The following is a 16,879-nucleotide window of genomic DNA, read 5'->3' as shown; positions in this document are numbered from 1 at the left end:
ATAACTCATTTTGTGACATTGTTATTATTAGTTGTGTACTTTTGAATAGTTATTTTTTTGTGTTAGTAACATTTGTGAACATCTATAAGTCACTTTGTAGTCTTTTTATTATTAGTGGTGCACTTCTATAAACCATTTTGTGGCGCTGCTATTATTAGTTGTGCACTTTTTAATAATTATTGTTTTCTGTGTTAGGTAATATTTGTGAATTTCATTAAGTCACTTAGTGGTCTTTTTATTATTAGTCATACACTTTTATAAGCCATTTTGTGGCTTTATTATTATTAGTTGTGCACTTTTTTAATAATTATTATTTTCTGTGTTAGGTAACGGTTGTGAACTTCTGTAAGTAACTTCATGGCTTTTTGTTATTATTAATCGTACACTTTTAAAAATACAATACTTTATTTTTTTTTGTACTCTTTTGTAAGACACTCTGTGGCCTTTTGTTAATAGTATTTGTGAATTTTTGTAAGCCATTTTATGATATTGTTATTATTAGTTGTGCACTTTTTCAATAGTTATTGTTTTTTGTATTAGGTAACGGTTGTCAACTTCTGTAAGTCATTTTGTGGTCTTTTATTATTATTAATTGTGTACTTTTAAAAAGGCAATACTTAGCATTTTTATGGCTTATAATTTCATTTCTGGGCACATATTATGTAAAACGTCCCCATTGTAATAAAGAGTAATAGAGTTAATAAAGAAAGGTGGAATATGCCACCCCAAAAATATGCAAGTAGGCAATAAATGCACTTTTTAAAAATATTTTTTGTGTCAGCTATCGTTTCCATAATTAATGAAAAAATGAACTATTTTTAAAGGCATTTTAGAAAAAAAATTCATTTAACTAATTTTTTTAATCCAAGAGCTTTTTTTGAACGAAGAGAACATGGAGTATAAATTTAATAATTCTGATAATAATAAACAATAGAAACGAAAAATCCATAAAATGAATATACATTTTTTCGGTGAAAAAAAATATTTGTAAAAAATTGAGTAAACAATGAATACCAATCATATCAATAAATTAATAATTATTTGTTTTAAATAAAAAAAGAAAATTAAAAGGAAACCCACAAGAAATTGCCGGTAATTTTAATAGCGGGTTTGATCTAATAAACAAATACTTCATCCATCCCATTTTGTTTGCTTGTTATTCTTTTTTTGAACGTCCCAAAATTTTTGTAAGATTTTTAAATTTAGACATGCAAAAAATTATTTTTTTCATAATTACTTTTATGATTCTTCATTAAAGGAGAGACTTTTATTAATATCTTCAATGAGTTAAAGATAAAAAAATATAAAATAATTTTTATTTGACTAAATTTTTAATATACATATTTTTTCAAACTATATAAATAAAATAGAACCGACAGAATATATATCATGCAGTAAAATATAGTCCGACCTCCCTTTAAAAAGAGTCCCAGTCAAAGACTCATTAATTTTATGGGCTAAGAACTAGGCCATAATCGCCAGATATTTGGGTCAAAAGCCCATGAAAGATGACGCAAGCACACACGTACAAAGCGGGTAGAAACGTGTTAGGGTTTCTCTGGCTTCTCTCCTCTCTATAAATTCAAAGCCAGCGAGCATCTGTTTTCTTGTTTCCTTTTTCTAGGGTTTCTGCAGCTGGTTCAACAGGGTCGTTGTCGCCATGGGGAGAAGTAAGTTTCTCATCCTTTAATCTCACTCAAAAGTCTCTCCTATTTGAAGCTTATGCCTCAATCTCTATCTCTATATGGTTATTTTTAATGAATCGAAGATGGTTGAAATGATTGTTTACATTCTTTAGAGTAGATCTTAAGGAGAACTGACTCTATTTGCTTCTGCTGTTTTTTGTTTGTTTTGCATTGGTTGCAAGTAGAATTTTGAATTGGAGTTGGAGTTGTTTAGGGTTTTGATTGGAGTTGTTTTACAATCTCATTGCACTATGTCGTTCCTGATGTTAGCCTTTTGGATTTTTTTTAAATGATGTTAAATGTTACTGTTTGTTTATCTCCTTGAGATGATTATTAAAGGTTGATGTTATTTTAGCTTGCTGGGTTATTGACTCCAACATAATCAGTGTTTTTGAAATGTAAAATTGGGCTGCATATCGATTTATAATCGATACTAAGGTGGTCAACTATATTCGGGGAGATAATGAGTGGGAAATATAGAAATATTAGGGCTTTACACTATTTGCATGGTGTGGTTTGTAAGTGCTATGGAGTTTGTTTCTTTATAAACATTTGGTTTCTGCAGTAAATATATGGATGTGTAATAGCTCCAGTTTAATTGCCAGTATTAGTATTTGTTATGCTTTGTAGTTCAATATTTATTAAAATTTATGTTTTAGCCTAATTGATTATTTGCTTTGTATTCTAAGTTACTTTTGGTTTTCTCAAGATTGATATTTAGTGCTATTGTCAAATTTACTGGATTAATATTCTGTTTATTCTTGATTTTTGCAGGACCTGCAAGGTGTTACCGCCAGATCAAAAATAAGCCATACCCAAAATCACGCTATTGCCGTGGTGTGCCTGACCCCAAGATCAGGATCTATGATGTGGGTATGAAAAAGAAAGGAGTAGATGAATTCCCATTCTGTGTGCATTTGGTGTCTTGGGAGAAGGAGAATGTCTCCAGTGAAGCCCTTGAGGCTGCCCGAATTGCTTGCAACAAATATATGGCTAAGTATGCTGGAAAGGATGCTTTCCACTTGAGGGTCAGGGTACATCCATTCCATGTCTTGCGTATCAACAAGATGCTTTCATGTGCTGGAGCTGATAGGCTCCAGACTGGTATGAGGGGTGCTTTTGGCAAACCTCAGGGTACTTGTGCTAGAGTTGCTATTGGACAGGTTCTTCTCTCTGTTCGTTGCAAGGACAACAACAGTCATCATGCTCAGGAGGCTCTCCGCCGTGCAAAGTTCAAGTTCCCTGGTCGCCAAAAGATTATTGTCAGCAGAAAATGGTATACTTTTGACTTTTTGTTTCCTGAAATTTTTTTTTAGCTGTCATGAGATATATGCAAGTAATGTTGAGTCCATCCATGTTGAACAATCCTTTGACGGTGGTGCATCATCTTTATTTGTTTTACTGAATCGATGGCAAGTTTGTTTCTCTGAATTAAAAAAAAGAACAGTAGAAATTCATGGCCTAAATTTTCTTTCCCAATTCAATTAGCTAACAGTCACCAGGCTTGATATATATGATTTGTTGGGGATATGAAATTGTGTCCATGAGAAGCTTGATTATGTCTATTACTTCATCATCTGATAACTGATAACTGATAACTGTATGCACAGGGGTTTCACCAAGTTCAACCGCACTGATTATGTGAAGTTGAAGGCAGAGAATCGCATTATGCCAGATGGTGTCAATGCTAAGGTTAGTTTCTGTTTCAAATTTCAGTGTGCCATTTGTTTTAACCACATGATCTTATTTATTTGTTTGTTTTGTTTTTGGCTGAAATATACTAGCTGTTTATTAGTTGTCTTCTCTACCAAGCTTATTAAACTAATAATGGCTCTTTATTTGTTGTAGCTTCTTGGATGTCATGGACCCTTGGCCAATCGTCAACCTGGAAGAGCATTTTTGCCTGCTACTGCTTAAGATCTTCTTATGATGCAGAATGTCTTTTCTTGTTTTTGTCTCTGATTATGAGGATGGTAGAAGTTGCTATTTTTATTATGATATGGTAATGTGATAAGTTTATTTTGAGCTGTATTAAGGATATAATATGAATGACTTTGGGATCATCTTGATTTAGATTTTGGATTGAAATTCTGAATTTTTATTATTTCAAAAATTTTTTTTTATCGAGCAGCATGTTAGTTTTTGAATGATGATTTTGTTTTGCATGTTTTATGCAATTGAAAGAGAGAAGGATGTCATGAAAATAATTTAACAGGAGCTGCGTGTATGTATGTATAACTATGAATTGATCGTAGCTAATAAACATTGAGCAGAGGTTTAATGGAAAGGGAATTTTGTTGAAATGCAGAAAATAAAATATGCAAAGAAAATGACAATATTAGGATGTTGTACAAGTTAATTTATGGTTATTTTATGTTATTTTCCTTGCATCATTTGCCGTTGGGATAATCAACCGGATCCTATAATAATACAGAATCCAGTTTGCGATTAATAAAAAGCTGAGTTGGAGTTAATGAGTACACTGCAAATATACTAGTATCATGTCATATAAGAACCAATGTGCAACTCATCCGTCAATGATACGTGAGAGAGGTTCTTTCATGGATAAAGAACAGAAATGCCATGATGTGCAATTCGAAGTTAATTCTAGATAGCAAAACACAAAACATTGTGCAATTCGTAAAAACAAAATTGAGTTCTATTCAATAACATAAATTTTTCCATCATACTTTTTTCCCGAACAATGGAAAAATAAGTTAAAATGTATAATTAACTAGAATTTGAACTGCTTAACATCAATCAATTTAAATTTTAAAATTAAGATTAATCCAAAATGTTTTATCAAAGAAGTGCCTAGCCTACAGTACTCTCCCTCATAAAAAACTTTCTATATTTTCTTTCTAAATAATCTTGGAGCTGGTTTCTTTCTAGGCTTGATTACAGGTTTTGCTTGCTTTTCCTTTTCATCAGCTGATTTTACCTCTGTTTTTCTGGTTGATAAACTCTTGTCATCGTTTTCTTGAGGAACAAAACCATTTTTCCCCACCTTCTCTGATCTTTCTTTGCAGATTGTTGTGTTTTGTGGTTGGGGTTCTTCAGTATCTGACAACTCCTCATTCTTATCTGCCTTTGCTTTCTTCGAGTTGCGTGTCTGTTTTGACCTATTTGTCTGTCTTGAATGTGAATCAATCTTCTTTTTCTTTTTTGATGCATTCTTTGCCTCTTTAGATTCTTGTTTGTCCACAATATCTGCAGCGTGTGTTTGACTAGACAGGGATGATATCCTAAATATGTAAACCTGCAATGTAATGCAAAATGAAGTTAGTAGTATGTACTTTAGATTTGAGTGTTTTGGTTAAGAATGGCTGAAATCTATTTTGTAAACAAAATCTTGTACCTATATTACAAAATTATGAAATAGTATAGAAGCTTTTAACCAATATTTAGGATTTCCAAATATGGAGAATGCCGCCACGGCTATACCACCTGAGTTTGATTTTGGAATCCTCAAAGAAACTAGTCTACCTCTAGATCTAATATTCTAGGTTCAATAACATGAGATCAGATAACTTTTCTGTACTACTTGTACAAGCACTTGCCGTGATCCTAAAATATTCAATATTCTTTCTAAAGGCATAAAGAACGTGTTAGAATCAATAAGATAGGTGACACTCCTGTTTCCAAAGAAATCAATGAGAATCACAGCCCTTTGAAGGTTCATTTTACAGAACTTGTTTCTCTCCATATGAGTTAGTTCTATGAGCTACCAATTCTTAACAGGGTATCAGAGTTCAATTTGATTCTTAAGGGGTTTGTGAATGAGAAACTAAGTAAGAAACCTTCCTAACAAACCAAGACACTTGTGAGTTTGAGAGTATGGTTTAAGCAGTTTCTCCACCCCTTCACTTCCTGCTTCTACTGGTGAAAACTAGCAAATATGTGCAGTTAACAGGAAGGCTTATTTGAGAGCTTTTGATTATTGAGAGGCTGTGGAAATTGGTACAGATCCTCCTCCTATGGAAGAAAATCCCACAGCCAATCAAAAGAAACAATATAGTGAGGAGTGTGCAAAGAAGGGGGTCTTGCGTAAATTCAGTGTTTGACAGTGTTACTTAGAACGTGGATTACCCTCTCATTTCGCTTAGCGATACATACTGTACCAAGACACCAAAACTAGCAAATAGAGTGAATCGTTGTTAAAGAATACCTAGGCTATATTCGGTTTTATGTAATGCTACGTAATATAATCAAAGATATAATGCAATGAAAAATGTAATGGAATGGAATTAAGATTCCATTATTATGTTTGGTAATATAATTGAAAAAATATGCAAAATGTAATTATCATTCAATTTTTATATTTGTTTGTAAATATGTAACGTAATTAACATACCACCACCACTACCACCATCACTCCACCTTCACCACCACCCCAATTGCAACTCTACTACCATAACCACCATATCATTATTAATAAAAAAGAAATGTTTGAATAAAAAATTATTCATTATATCAAACTATTAAAGACTATTTAGACCTATAAACTTTTTGGACCAAAAAAATTAAAAAAAAATTAAGTCGGAAAAAAATGTAATATAACAAAATAAAAGTTAAAGTTATTGAAAATTTTTTTTTTACACAATTTTATATATTTTCATTGAATAAATTAAATTACAATATAAAATTATATATTTTAATCTTTTTAATGATTTTTCATTTCATTCTTCATATTTCTACAACAATACAAAAGAATAATTAATAATGTTGTGATGGTGGTGGTGATTGCAGTGGAGTGGTGGTTGTTGCAGTGGAGTGGTGGTTATAGTGGTGATGGTGATAATGGTTGCAGTGGTGGCGGTGGTGGTGGATGGTGATTACGGTGGTGGTGGTGGTGGTGGAGTGGTGGTTATGGTAGTGGTTGAGAATGGTTATAGGTTTGTGGAATGTAATTGGCTTTACATAGATTTTTTGATGTAGTGAATATTACATCAATTTTAAGTAATGAAGATTACATACGTAATCTCAATTACATTACATGGTTAAAAAAAAGTCTAACAAAATAATGTAATCAATCATGTAATATAATTCTCATTCCATTACACGATTGATTACATTATACCAAACATAGGCTTAGTGTACAGCGGTACTTTATACCCGTACCACATACTATAACGTACCCAATTTTAAGTAACACTAGTCCGACATAATTTTTTACAAGGATTATGGTTAGTGAAACAGCGAAGGAAGTCCAAAACAAGATCAAAGAGGAGTTTCAAGGCAATAAGAAAATAAGGCATATGCAGGTGTTTAGCCTGAGAAGAATAAAATGATCAAATTTGTCAACAAGTTATCGAAAAAATTGATGTAGTGAACAAAATATTGTTGTCAGGTGAAGATTTGGGTGATGCGAGGATTGTAGAAAAAGTGTTTGTCAGTCTACCAAAAAAAAAAAAATTGGGACACAAATATCATCTTTAAAAGATTCTAAAGATCTGAAGTCTAAACAAACAAACTCTACAAACGCTGGTGCATGCCCTTACAAGCACAAGAGCAAAGAAGAGGTTCAAGTGACAAGAGAATTGTAGAAAGGTGCTTGTTAGTCTGCTATAAAATTTTGAAACATAAACATCATCTTTAGAAGATTTTAAAGGTTTTAACCTGCTAACTCTACAATTGCTGGTGCATGCCTTGCAAGCACAAGATCAAAAGAAGGCCCCTCAGAGAGGAGTCCTTAAAGGGAACATCTCTCGCTAAGATAGAGATAGAGGTGGCCACGGTTCAAGAATCGCCGGTTTTTGTTCTGGAATCGACGATTCCAACTCCAAAAGATCTGTAACCGGATCCGAATAGAAAATTGACAGTTGCAGTTACGGTCCTTGACAGTTTAAAATCGACGGTCCCAGTCAGTTCTCCGATTGATCTTCCAGCAAATCGCATAATTATAAAATAAAAAATTAGGGAACATTTTTTGTTGAAAATTTAAAATTTAAATATTTATGAAATAATTTTTAGAAAAACTTTAAGAAAAAATTAATAAAAAGACTTAATTTATTTGTTAAAAAAAAAAAGCTTGAATTTTTTTTTTTTTTTTGAAAAAGGGCTTCAACTTAATTTTTTTTTTAAAAAATGAAACGGAGTATTTATAGCAATTCACAAAATCAACTTTCCACAAATACCCTTTAAACTAATCGTTATATAGTTGTTAAAAGGGTTAATTTGAAAATTTCACAAAAATATTTGAAAAAATTAAAAAAAAGTTGGTGGAACGAGGTGGAACTGCCGGTTCTAACCTATTGGAAAAACCGTCGGTTCCAACCGGTTCTTGAAACCACCGATTCACGGTTCCTCAAAAGTTGAAACTGGAACCAGACCGCAGACCTTCGATTCCGGTTCATCACAGTTCCGGCTCCAAAAACCGTGAAACGGCCACCCCTAGATAGAGAAAAGCAAGTAAAGGTGATAGCGGCAAAATTGAAAATAAGGAAAGATCTTGTTCTCACTATAAAATAAAATAAAATAAAACTAAACATCATGATAGCAAATGCTAGGGAAAAAAGCAATGTAGGCAACGCAACAAATATGATTGTATTGACAAATTTTGCAGGCTTAAGAATCGGTGCAACAAAACTCAACTTAACGGGTGGATTTCATTGAAGATCAATATCAAGTTGATGATCATTTGTTCATGGCGTCTCAGATTTTTTTGTAAAACATGAGACATTAGGACCTTGTTACTCCTTTAGGAAAGAAACCAGTTAGGTGCAAATGTGTGTTCACAGTAAAACATAAAGCAAAAGCTTTATTTAGATCTATAGAGTAGACTATGAGGAGACTTTTACTTCTATTGCAAAGATAAATAGTATCAAAATATCATTGTCAAGTGCAGGAAATCTTTAATGGGACTTACAACATTTTAATATTAAAATACCTTTTTACATGGAGACTTAAAAGAAGAAGTATATATGGAGAAGACCAAAGAAAAAGCCTACAGATTAAAGAAGGCTTTAAATGGTCCGAAACAACCAACAAGAGTATGATTTGAAAGATTCAACAAGGTCATGATATCTTTTTGGATACTTTTAAAGTAATGTTGATCATATTTTGTTCAGAACACTATAGAGGTAAGATCACAATACTCATTGTTTATGTTGATGACATAGTTTGGAGATGATAAGGAAGAAATGAACCGTTCAAAGGATCACTTAGCCTAAAAGCTTGAAATTAATGATTTGGTAAGTACTTAAGGTGTTTTCTTGAAATAGAAGTTGACAAATTTAACAAAAGAAATTGTATTTTTGATCTCTTGGAAGAAATTGGCATGTTGGGACGTAAACTTGTAGAATCTCCTATTAAAGCAAATCATAGACTACAAACAGGAGTTGAGGAGTCAATTGACTTAAGTAGATATCAAAGGGTAGTTGGACGATCGATCCCCTTCTCACACATTAGGCCAAACATAGCACATACTATTGGTCTAGTAAGTAAATATATGCATTGTCCCACAAATCTCACCTAGAAGGTGTCTTTTGCATCTTGTGATACTTGAAATCTAGTCCTGGAAAAGGACTGCTTTTCTCATAATATTGTCAATTACAAATAAAAGCTTTCACAAATGTATATTGGAGTGAATCACTTGAGGATAAGAGTCAACATCAGGATACTACACTTCTATTGGAGGAAACTTTGTTACATGGAAAATCAAGAAACAAAATATGGTAGCAAGATCAAGTGCAAAAGCATAATACAAAGCTATGGCACAAGGCATTTGTGAGCTCCTGTGGTTATGAAAACTCAAAAAAAAGAGTGAAGTTGTTAGATTCATATAGTTTATTCCTATTCTATGATATCAAGGCTGCAATCACGATCAATATAGTCCAACATCTAGTTTAACATGATCGGACTAAACATGTTGACCGACATTTTATAAAAGAGAAAAATAATGGATAATTCCTTAAGCATTTCACGTGTGACTCCAAATGAGTAGCTAGCTGATGCGTTTACTTAGGGTTTGGGTAGCAAATCTTTTCACACTCTTGTTTGCAAGTTGGGGATATGTAATATCCATGGATTAACTTCAGGGAGAGTGGTGAAACCTCATAATTATTTATAATCACTGATTATTAAGGATTTTTTTTCTACTTACTTGTATTTTCTTCCTAATTTGTATAGTTGCCTATTCCAAGATTGATTTATGTATAAATGGGATCTGTTAAGGATTAGTTGTAAATAGAGTTCTATTAGGAGTTAGATTCATAATTAGTTTATGATTTGTATTCCTAAATAGCTCGGTAGCATAAGAATTCCTTATATATAGACCAATGTAATCGATTGATGAGATACAAGAAATACAATTATAATATAATCTCTCAACATAGTATCAGAGCCTTCCATTCAAAAAAAAAAAAAAAAAAAAAAAAAAAATTCCCGAAACTTCCCTTGCGAGAAGCCATTGCCACCCTAGGAAGCCTTTCTAGGGTTAGTATTTTGTCTCACCACCGACCTCAGGATATTCTCCAACCGTTGATCAGCGCCTCCCTAAAATCCAGTTGCCGGATTCCAAATGAATGGCCCCCATGCGTCACCTCTTTCTTCCTGCTCTGGTTCATGCGCTGGCACATGTCCAGTGGTCTTTTTCACTCCGGTTCCTCTCTCCGGCGTTGACTTGAAGAGAGACATGCAACCCAGTGAGTTGCATCGTTATTCTTGGGCTTATTCAATAGGTTTGTTTGATGCGATTCTGTTGCAGTTGTGTCGAGCAGTCTTCTACTACTATTGTTGCTTTAATTTGCTGAGGAAACCTATCTTTTCCTTTGTTGTGACAATTATTTTAGGTAATTTTCGGTGATTTTCTAGTGATTCCTTATTGCATTAGGGTTTGGTACTACACCATTGCTGCAGTTATGGGTATTCTGCTTTTGAACCTTCTCCTTTGTCAAGAGCAGTGCAACCGCAGTGAGCTGCATTGTGTTCTTGGCCTTCAGTGGTGTGCTCCGTTTGTCAGATTTTCCTTTGCTGCGTTTCTAAATATCTGCGCTACTGGTCTTCCTCTTTGAGCATTGATTATGGAAGCTTGACACAGCCCTGTGAGTTGTTTTCTGGTTCAGTGAGATTTGTTTCGACAACCTAAGTGTGTTGTCTTGATTCTGCTACTACTATTTGGTTTGGGACTCTTTATTGCTATCATGAAGTGAGTACAGTTGCTGAGTATAGTATTGTGCTTTGCTGAAAGTAGTAGTTAGTAACAAGTTGAGCATGATTAACATCTATGCTCCAACTTGAGGGGAAGTGTTAAGGATTAGTTGTAAATAGAGTTTTATTAGGAGTTAGATTCCTAATTAGTTTATGATTTGTATTCCTAAATAGCTAGGTAGCATAGGAATTCCTTATATATAGACCTATGTAATCGATTGATGAGATACGAGAAATACAATTACAATATATTCTCTCAACAGAATCCTTTGTAATACTTTTAATATATAAAAAATACACAATTTATTCTCTCAAACTTGTGTTTCATCACTGGGGTAGATATTATTCACATAAACATGATTAATCATGAACATCAATTTAAAAATTCAAAATATTGAAACCCTGCACATATTAACTAAGAAAAAAATGCATTTATCAAGAAAAGTTTGAGGGCAAGAATAAGCCGATTGATAGAAAAAAGAACATAACAATTTATGCATATTTAAACTTACCTTAAACCTGTCGGACTCCACCAATTCAAACACCACCGCATCACCATCATCTAATTTATGATCCAAAGCAAATCCCCTCCAACCTCCACTAAGCCCGTTCCTTTTGCCAAGGTACTTCGCATCACATGTTGAGCCATTTTCATCCTCTAGTATCATGTCCAAGTCCTTCTTTGGAAGATGATCCTTGCAAAATTGAGTAGGAAGCCCCTAAAAAGCAAAATGAGAAATTAGACAACGTTTGTAGCCCAAAATATAAGACTTTCCTTGATCTAAATTCGAAATTAGGCGTTGTAATTAACTATAAAGGTCGGTAGTATTTTGAACATCACATGTTGAAGCAAAATTTCCGTTATTTTCACTTACCAACCAAAAACAACTATAAACATGAGACCGAACCATTGATTTGACAAAAGATGGATTTCCAGATTGTAGACCACTTTGGAATTCCTCTGCAGCTCTTAGAGCCAAAGCTCGATCTTCATAAGAGGCAAGTTTGACTTCTTCCAATGGTCTTGCAACATAGCTGAAAAAATAAGGTGAGAATAATATGGCTAGAAATCATAATTCACTACAAAAAAATGTAACCATGTTCTATAAATATTTCCCAAAAAAAAAAACAACTCCACCTTTTCCATGATGAATTTGATCTTGACCTCTTCCGCAAGGATGGAAGATCAATGTCCAACTGAAAGAAGCAAGAGAAAATTTATTAGGATAAGAAATATCATAAAATTAACTGAACTCAACTCAATCACACTCTTTTTCCTAAGGTAATGTAAGGTCTATCGGTACGTATCAGTTGGAAAATGGAGATGGAGAGAAGAAAATCAAACCATAAAAAATAAGTAATTTCAGAAGAAATTTAACAAGGAAAATTGAAGTTATATTAAAAATTAAAGATTTCTTTTTCTTTTTCTTTCTCATGTCATTTTGGTGTAAAAAAAGCTACACATAGCAGTCGTCATCCTGAAATTAACTTGTGCTTACTGTGCTTGCTACCTTTCTTTTTTCTTTTTTGAAATAACACTGCGGACTATATAACAGACATAGCCCTCCCCTGGACTCACCAAATTGGTGAAACACACTTAAATGAGAAGACCAACTAAATCACACCTGATTGACGTGCCCACTACCTTTTTAATAACTCATGCGCTTCACTTTCTCCTGCTCATAGGTTTTTAGCATGATACAACTCTCCTTTCCAATCTATCCTTTTTATCTACAACCACACAGTTTTTCTTCTCACACCATTTCCTTTAACAAAAGCAGCTTTTATAGTAGCAAACTACTCCCTCCATCCTCAAATGTTTGTCCATGTCACTATTTTTAGATGTCTCAAAATGTTTATCCAATTGACTTAAGAAATATTAACTTTTCATTTTATACCCTTCATTATAACTGGTTTTGCTGCAAATTTTTAGGAATAACCATTTTGTTTTAAAGAGGACAATTTTAGAAAGTAGAGATATTTTGTATGACATGACACTATAATTATTTTGTTTCTTAAACTTTGAGTAAAAGTAACAAGACAAACATTTTGGGCCGGAGATCTTTGCTCTAAGTCAATACTAACTCCCCTAAGGAAATTTGTTTCATATTTTATGCTAAAGTTAAGCTCTTCCAACAAATTGGCCCAAGATAATGCTACTTTAACAGCAGCATATGTCACAGTCCTCAACACTTATCCTTGACATATGATTATTGCATGGTCCAAGCTTATCCCTTAGCATTCAAACCTAAAATTCTGCAAGTTGAAATTCAAAAATACAATGTATAAGGAAAAAAATTCTTTTTATTTTCCCTAATTTTATTGGATCATCTCATTTTTCCTTTTTCTTTCTTCCTTCTTGCAATAGCTTTGTGTTCAAACTCTCCTCCTTCATGTTAACTCCTCCTTAACAACAACACAACATAAAATAAGGCTCGTAGCCTTTAAACAACAAAAGAAATTCAGCAATTAAGGACATGTATTGGTCCCTTCAACAAAGATTTCTACTAAGCCTTTAAGGACATGTTGGTCCCTTCAAATAAAAACTTCTGCAGTTTAAAGACTTGATAGTAATGCGACCTTGCTTCCTTGATCCGTATCAGATAGTCTCTTCAAACAAAGTCCAACAATTTATCGACATGCCAAGGTCTCTTCAAACATAGATTTTGCAGTTCAAAGACATATTGATCCCTTTAACAAAGATTTCTATAGTTTAGAGACTTGCTGGTCTCTTCAAACAAAGTTCAGCAGTTTTAAGACATGCTAAGGTCCTTAAAACAAAGTTTTGACAACTCAAAACACCACAACTTTCTCCTTTTCATGAACACATCCAAACACAACCTTTTTTTTTTTCCTTGAAATAGGAGCGCATAACCAACATCAAAATATTTTAAAAATCTTGAGAAAAAACCAGAAATTTGATGAAGTTATCATACTTCATCTTCAACCAAAAATAACTAATGAAATTACCATACCTCTCCTAAAGAACGAGGCAAAGTCACCAAGCCTTAAAAACTAAACTTTACAATAAAAACCCCTCCAAACAGGTTGTTAATCCAAAACTAATTGAAATCAACTGTAAGTTATATGTAAGTATAAAAATAAGATATGAAGCTCTTAAATGCTATGCTCATAGTCAAAATAACAGTAAATTGATACCTACATCATCAAGATATGAGGTAACTGTATTGCGAGCACGCGAAGAGCGTCTTAGTTCAAATGCCTCGGTACCCTCAGATTTTGGTTTTGGAAGGCGTTGCTACAGAGTTTAAAAAACAGAATAAATAGATAAATATGAAATTCAAAACTCAGTAGGTTTTCGTTGTTCCTTTTCCCAATAACTCATAGAACAGAACCAAACCTCACCTTAGACTTCTTTTCAGGGCTACTGAGTTTGGAGAGACTTTTTGAAATGTTCGAAATTCCCAAATCCTTCAAACAGAAGAACAAAGAGATATCAGGAAAGTTCATAATTTCTTACTTAGCCAGAAATTAAAAATCCAAAAGTACAAAATAAAACTAAAAATCGAGTAGAAATAAGAGAAAGAACCTCGAACCGCTTCTTGTTTTCCTTAACGCGTTGCTTGCGAGCTTCTTCGTAAGTGTTGGAGTTACCATTCTCGATAGCCATCTTAGAAGAATAACAGTACTAATTAATTGCGACTTACAAATTTTTCTTCAAAACTTTAAATTATTGAAATCAACAGATTACCGTTGAAAAAACAGTACTGTGAGTGAAAAAAAAGAAAATCGCAAGTCAGTGCCAAAAGTACGGACAAATAGGGAGAAGAGAATAAGTACAGAAGGTTGAAGAAAGATCTACAGATCAAAAGCCGAAGAGAAGTTGCTCTTCCCGTACCCAGAGAGCTACCACTGCTACTGCAGAAATACCAAGATTCTTATTTTTCTTTCCTCTTTCTTACTTTTGATTTTGCAAAATGGCGCTTATTGAATTTCGAAATTTAATTTCTTTTTTTATAACTTATTGAAATTAATAGATACATTTCGTTTAATTTAATATTTTTTTAATAATAAATTTAAAATTTATCCTTAATAATATTTGTATTTTTTATTAAATTTTGATATAGAAATATAATTTTTATTAACTTTTAGTAGTATATACAAGTATCAGTCATTTCATACAAAAATGACTGAGTTCAAGTACTATTCATTTGTGTTGTGATTTAATTAAAATATTATGGTTATAAATAAGTTTTAAGCAGTCTAATTGAGTCGGTAAATTTAAATATTAGTTTTTTCAATAAATTAAATATTAATTCTTTCTTTTGATTTTTAGTTACTTAATTAAATTAATTGATTGATATAGACCAGTATCTTCAGCGAAGAATACAAAATCTCTTTATGAAAATGTTTCAATGAAATATATAAATATAGAAAAATCAATTTGTACTTAATAATTTTTAATGAAATAATCAGCTATATCAGTAATTGTCCAAAGATTTACCATAAATACTATATTATATTCTTGTATAATATTTATATATTTATACTATACATAAAAGTAGAAATGGGGAGATAATGAGATTGCCTGATATTATCCTTGTGAAATTTAAAATATTCTAAAATAACTTTAATTTTAACCAATTAAAAAATTTTAACCTAAAAATATATATAACATTTCTATAAACTGATTGGGTTTTTTCTTTTTTACTTCTTAATAGATAAATAAATATAGATAATTAAACATTTTAAATTTTTATTATCTTATTGTGTCCAATTATATTTTATTTCATTATATTACTATATATATTATAATAATAATTTAATAACTTTTAATAATTTATTATAATTTATAATTTAACTTCAATATTATTATTTTAAATAATATATGTAAATGGGGCATTTTGAAATTTTTTATATTTTTTAATTTATTTTAAATAAATAAATTTAGATGATTCAGATTTGATTTAAAAAATGTATGGTTAAATTTCTTTAATTATAAATTATTTTCTAATTTGGTTACCCAAAAATTAAGATAAAAAATTATTATTTTTTAACATCTCAAATTTAATTCGTTATATTGATATCTTGTATAATTCAAATTGTATTTTTATTAAAAATATGATTTTATTCATTAGTTTTTTAAAATACTTTCATGATTTTGATTGGCTAAAAAATAAAAATAAAAATTTATTATTATTTATAAATATTTAATTTGATTTATTATATTGCTTTCTTATTTTGTTGTTAACGTATAATTATTCATTTACTATAAGAGATTACAGTAAAAGTTATTAACAAAACATGTAAATTGAGTATAAAAGGTATAATAAAAGCTATATGATGATATTTATAAATCAATTTGGTTTTCTCTTAAAAAGAAAATAAAAGAAATTAATATATAATAAAAATTGTATGAATAAGTACATTGGCATAGGACTAAAAAAATATTTACTGTATATAATTGTAATATAATTTAACCGCTTAATCTAAATAAGAAATTTATACTTTAATATTATATAAATAAAAAATTAAACGAGTATAAATAATGAATATATAACGAGCATAGTTAACGTGCAACGCACGTCATAAAGAATACTAGTCTATATATAAAAGCAGATATGAGGAGGAAGAATATTGAGATTGAAAAAGAAAAAAATCAAAAAATCCTACTAAAATTATGGATTAACAAAAATTTAGAATTTCAATTTTATTGGTTGAAAAATAAAAATAATTTAATTTTGATTGGTTATATTAACTTTTTTTAATCTAAAATTTATTGGATAAAATAATAAAATTATATTATATACTATATAAAGTGTATATTAAAAATGGTAAGAATATAATATTTTTAAGAATTTTATTTTATTTTTTTTGAGCATTGGATAATGGGAATTCGAATCTGAAACTATTGATAAGTCGTAATACACTTACCTCTATATTATGTCTTGGTGCGCATTATTATCAAGTCTTAATGCACTACACTATGTTGTATGCATAATGTTGAAGATAATTTAACTTTGATTGGTTATATTATATTATATAAGGAACGTATTAAATATGGTAAAAACAAAATATATTTA

The 16,879-nt window shown here is 31.3% G+C and overlaps 2 protein-coding genes across 5 annotated transcripts; one reads left to right on the top strand and one right to left on the bottom strand.

Annotated features, from left to right (window-relative positions):
• The first annotated feature begins 1,514 nt into the window (after positions 1–1,514).
• LOC105638624 (large ribosomal subunit protein uL16) lies at positions 1,515–3,758 on the top strand. Its single transcript, XM_012222454.4, has 4 exons — positions 1,515–1,670; positions 2,460–2,961; positions 3,296–3,377; positions 3,534–3,758. The coding sequence occupies exons 1-4, from the start codon at positions 1,661–1,663 to the stop codon at positions 3,600–3,602; spliced, it is 663 nt and encodes a 220-aa protein (XP_012077844.1). The 5' UTR covers positions 1,515–1,660; the 3' UTR covers positions 3,603–3,758.
• A 564-nt stretch (positions 3,759–4,322) lies between these two features.
• Positions 4,323–14,776, bottom strand: LOC105638609 (AP2/B3-like transcriptional factor family protein). Of its 4 annotated transcripts, XM_012222446.4 has the most exons (9): positions 14,659–14,753; positions 14,548–14,563; positions 14,386–14,466; positions 14,202–14,267; positions 13,999–14,094; positions 11,974–12,032; positions 11,711–11,870; positions 11,348–11,554; positions 4,323–4,944 (listed from the first exon to the last, which is right to left on the bottom strand). In XM_012222446.4, exons 3-9 carry the CDS (start codon positions 14,464–14,466, stop codon positions 4,534–4,536), a joined length of 1,080 nt encoding a protein of 359 aa, XP_012077836.1. In that variant the 5' UTR covers positions 14,548–14,563; positions 14,659–14,753; the 3' UTR covers positions 4,323–4,533. The 4 variants fall into 4 exon arrangements, with proteins under 4 accessions (XP_012077836.1, XP_012077831.1, XP_089581716.1 ...); XM_012222441.4 differs by lacking the exon at positions 14,548–14,563 and having other exon boundaries at positions 14,637–14,776; XM_089725590.1 differs by having other exon boundaries at positions 14,548–14,751.
• Between the last annotated feature and the right edge of the window lie 2,103 nt (positions 14,777–16,879).

The sequence above is a fragment of the Jatropha curcas genome, chromosome 9 (genome assembly GCF_041381405.1).
Source record: "Jatropha curcas cultivar XTBG-Jc1 chromosome 9, XTBG_Jcur_1.0, whole genome shotgun sequence".
NCBI classification, from domain to species: Eukaryota; Viridiplantae; Streptophyta; class Magnoliopsida; order Malpighiales; family Euphorbiaceae; genus Jatropha; species Jatropha curcas.
The sequence above is the reverse complement of the archived record's forward strand: the minus strand, read 5'-3'. Positions and strand labels throughout refer to the sequence as shown.

Coding starts and splice junctions, on each gene's coding strand:
- LOC105638624 (XM_012222454.4), top strand. Junction 2,962..3,295: donor ATTATTGTCAGCAGAAAATG/GTATACTTTTGA, acceptor CTGTATGCACAG/GGGTTTCACCAAGTTCAACC. Junction 3,378..3,533: donor CAGATGGTGTCAATGCTAAG/GTTAGTTTCTGT, acceptor TATTTGTTGTAG/CTTCTTGGATGTCATGGACC.
- LOC105638609 (XM_012222441.4), bottom strand. CDS start 14,466: ATGGCTATCGAGAATGGTAACTCCAACACTTACGAAGAAGCTCGCAAG. Junction 14,268..14,385: donor AAAACAAGAAGCGGTTCGAG/GTTCTTTCTCTT, acceptor TTCTGTTTGAAG/GATTTGGGAATTTCGAACAT. Junction 11,871..11,973: donor TCAAATTCATCATGGAAAAG/GTGGAGTTGTTT, acceptor TTATTTTTTCAG/CTATGTTGCAAGACCATTGG.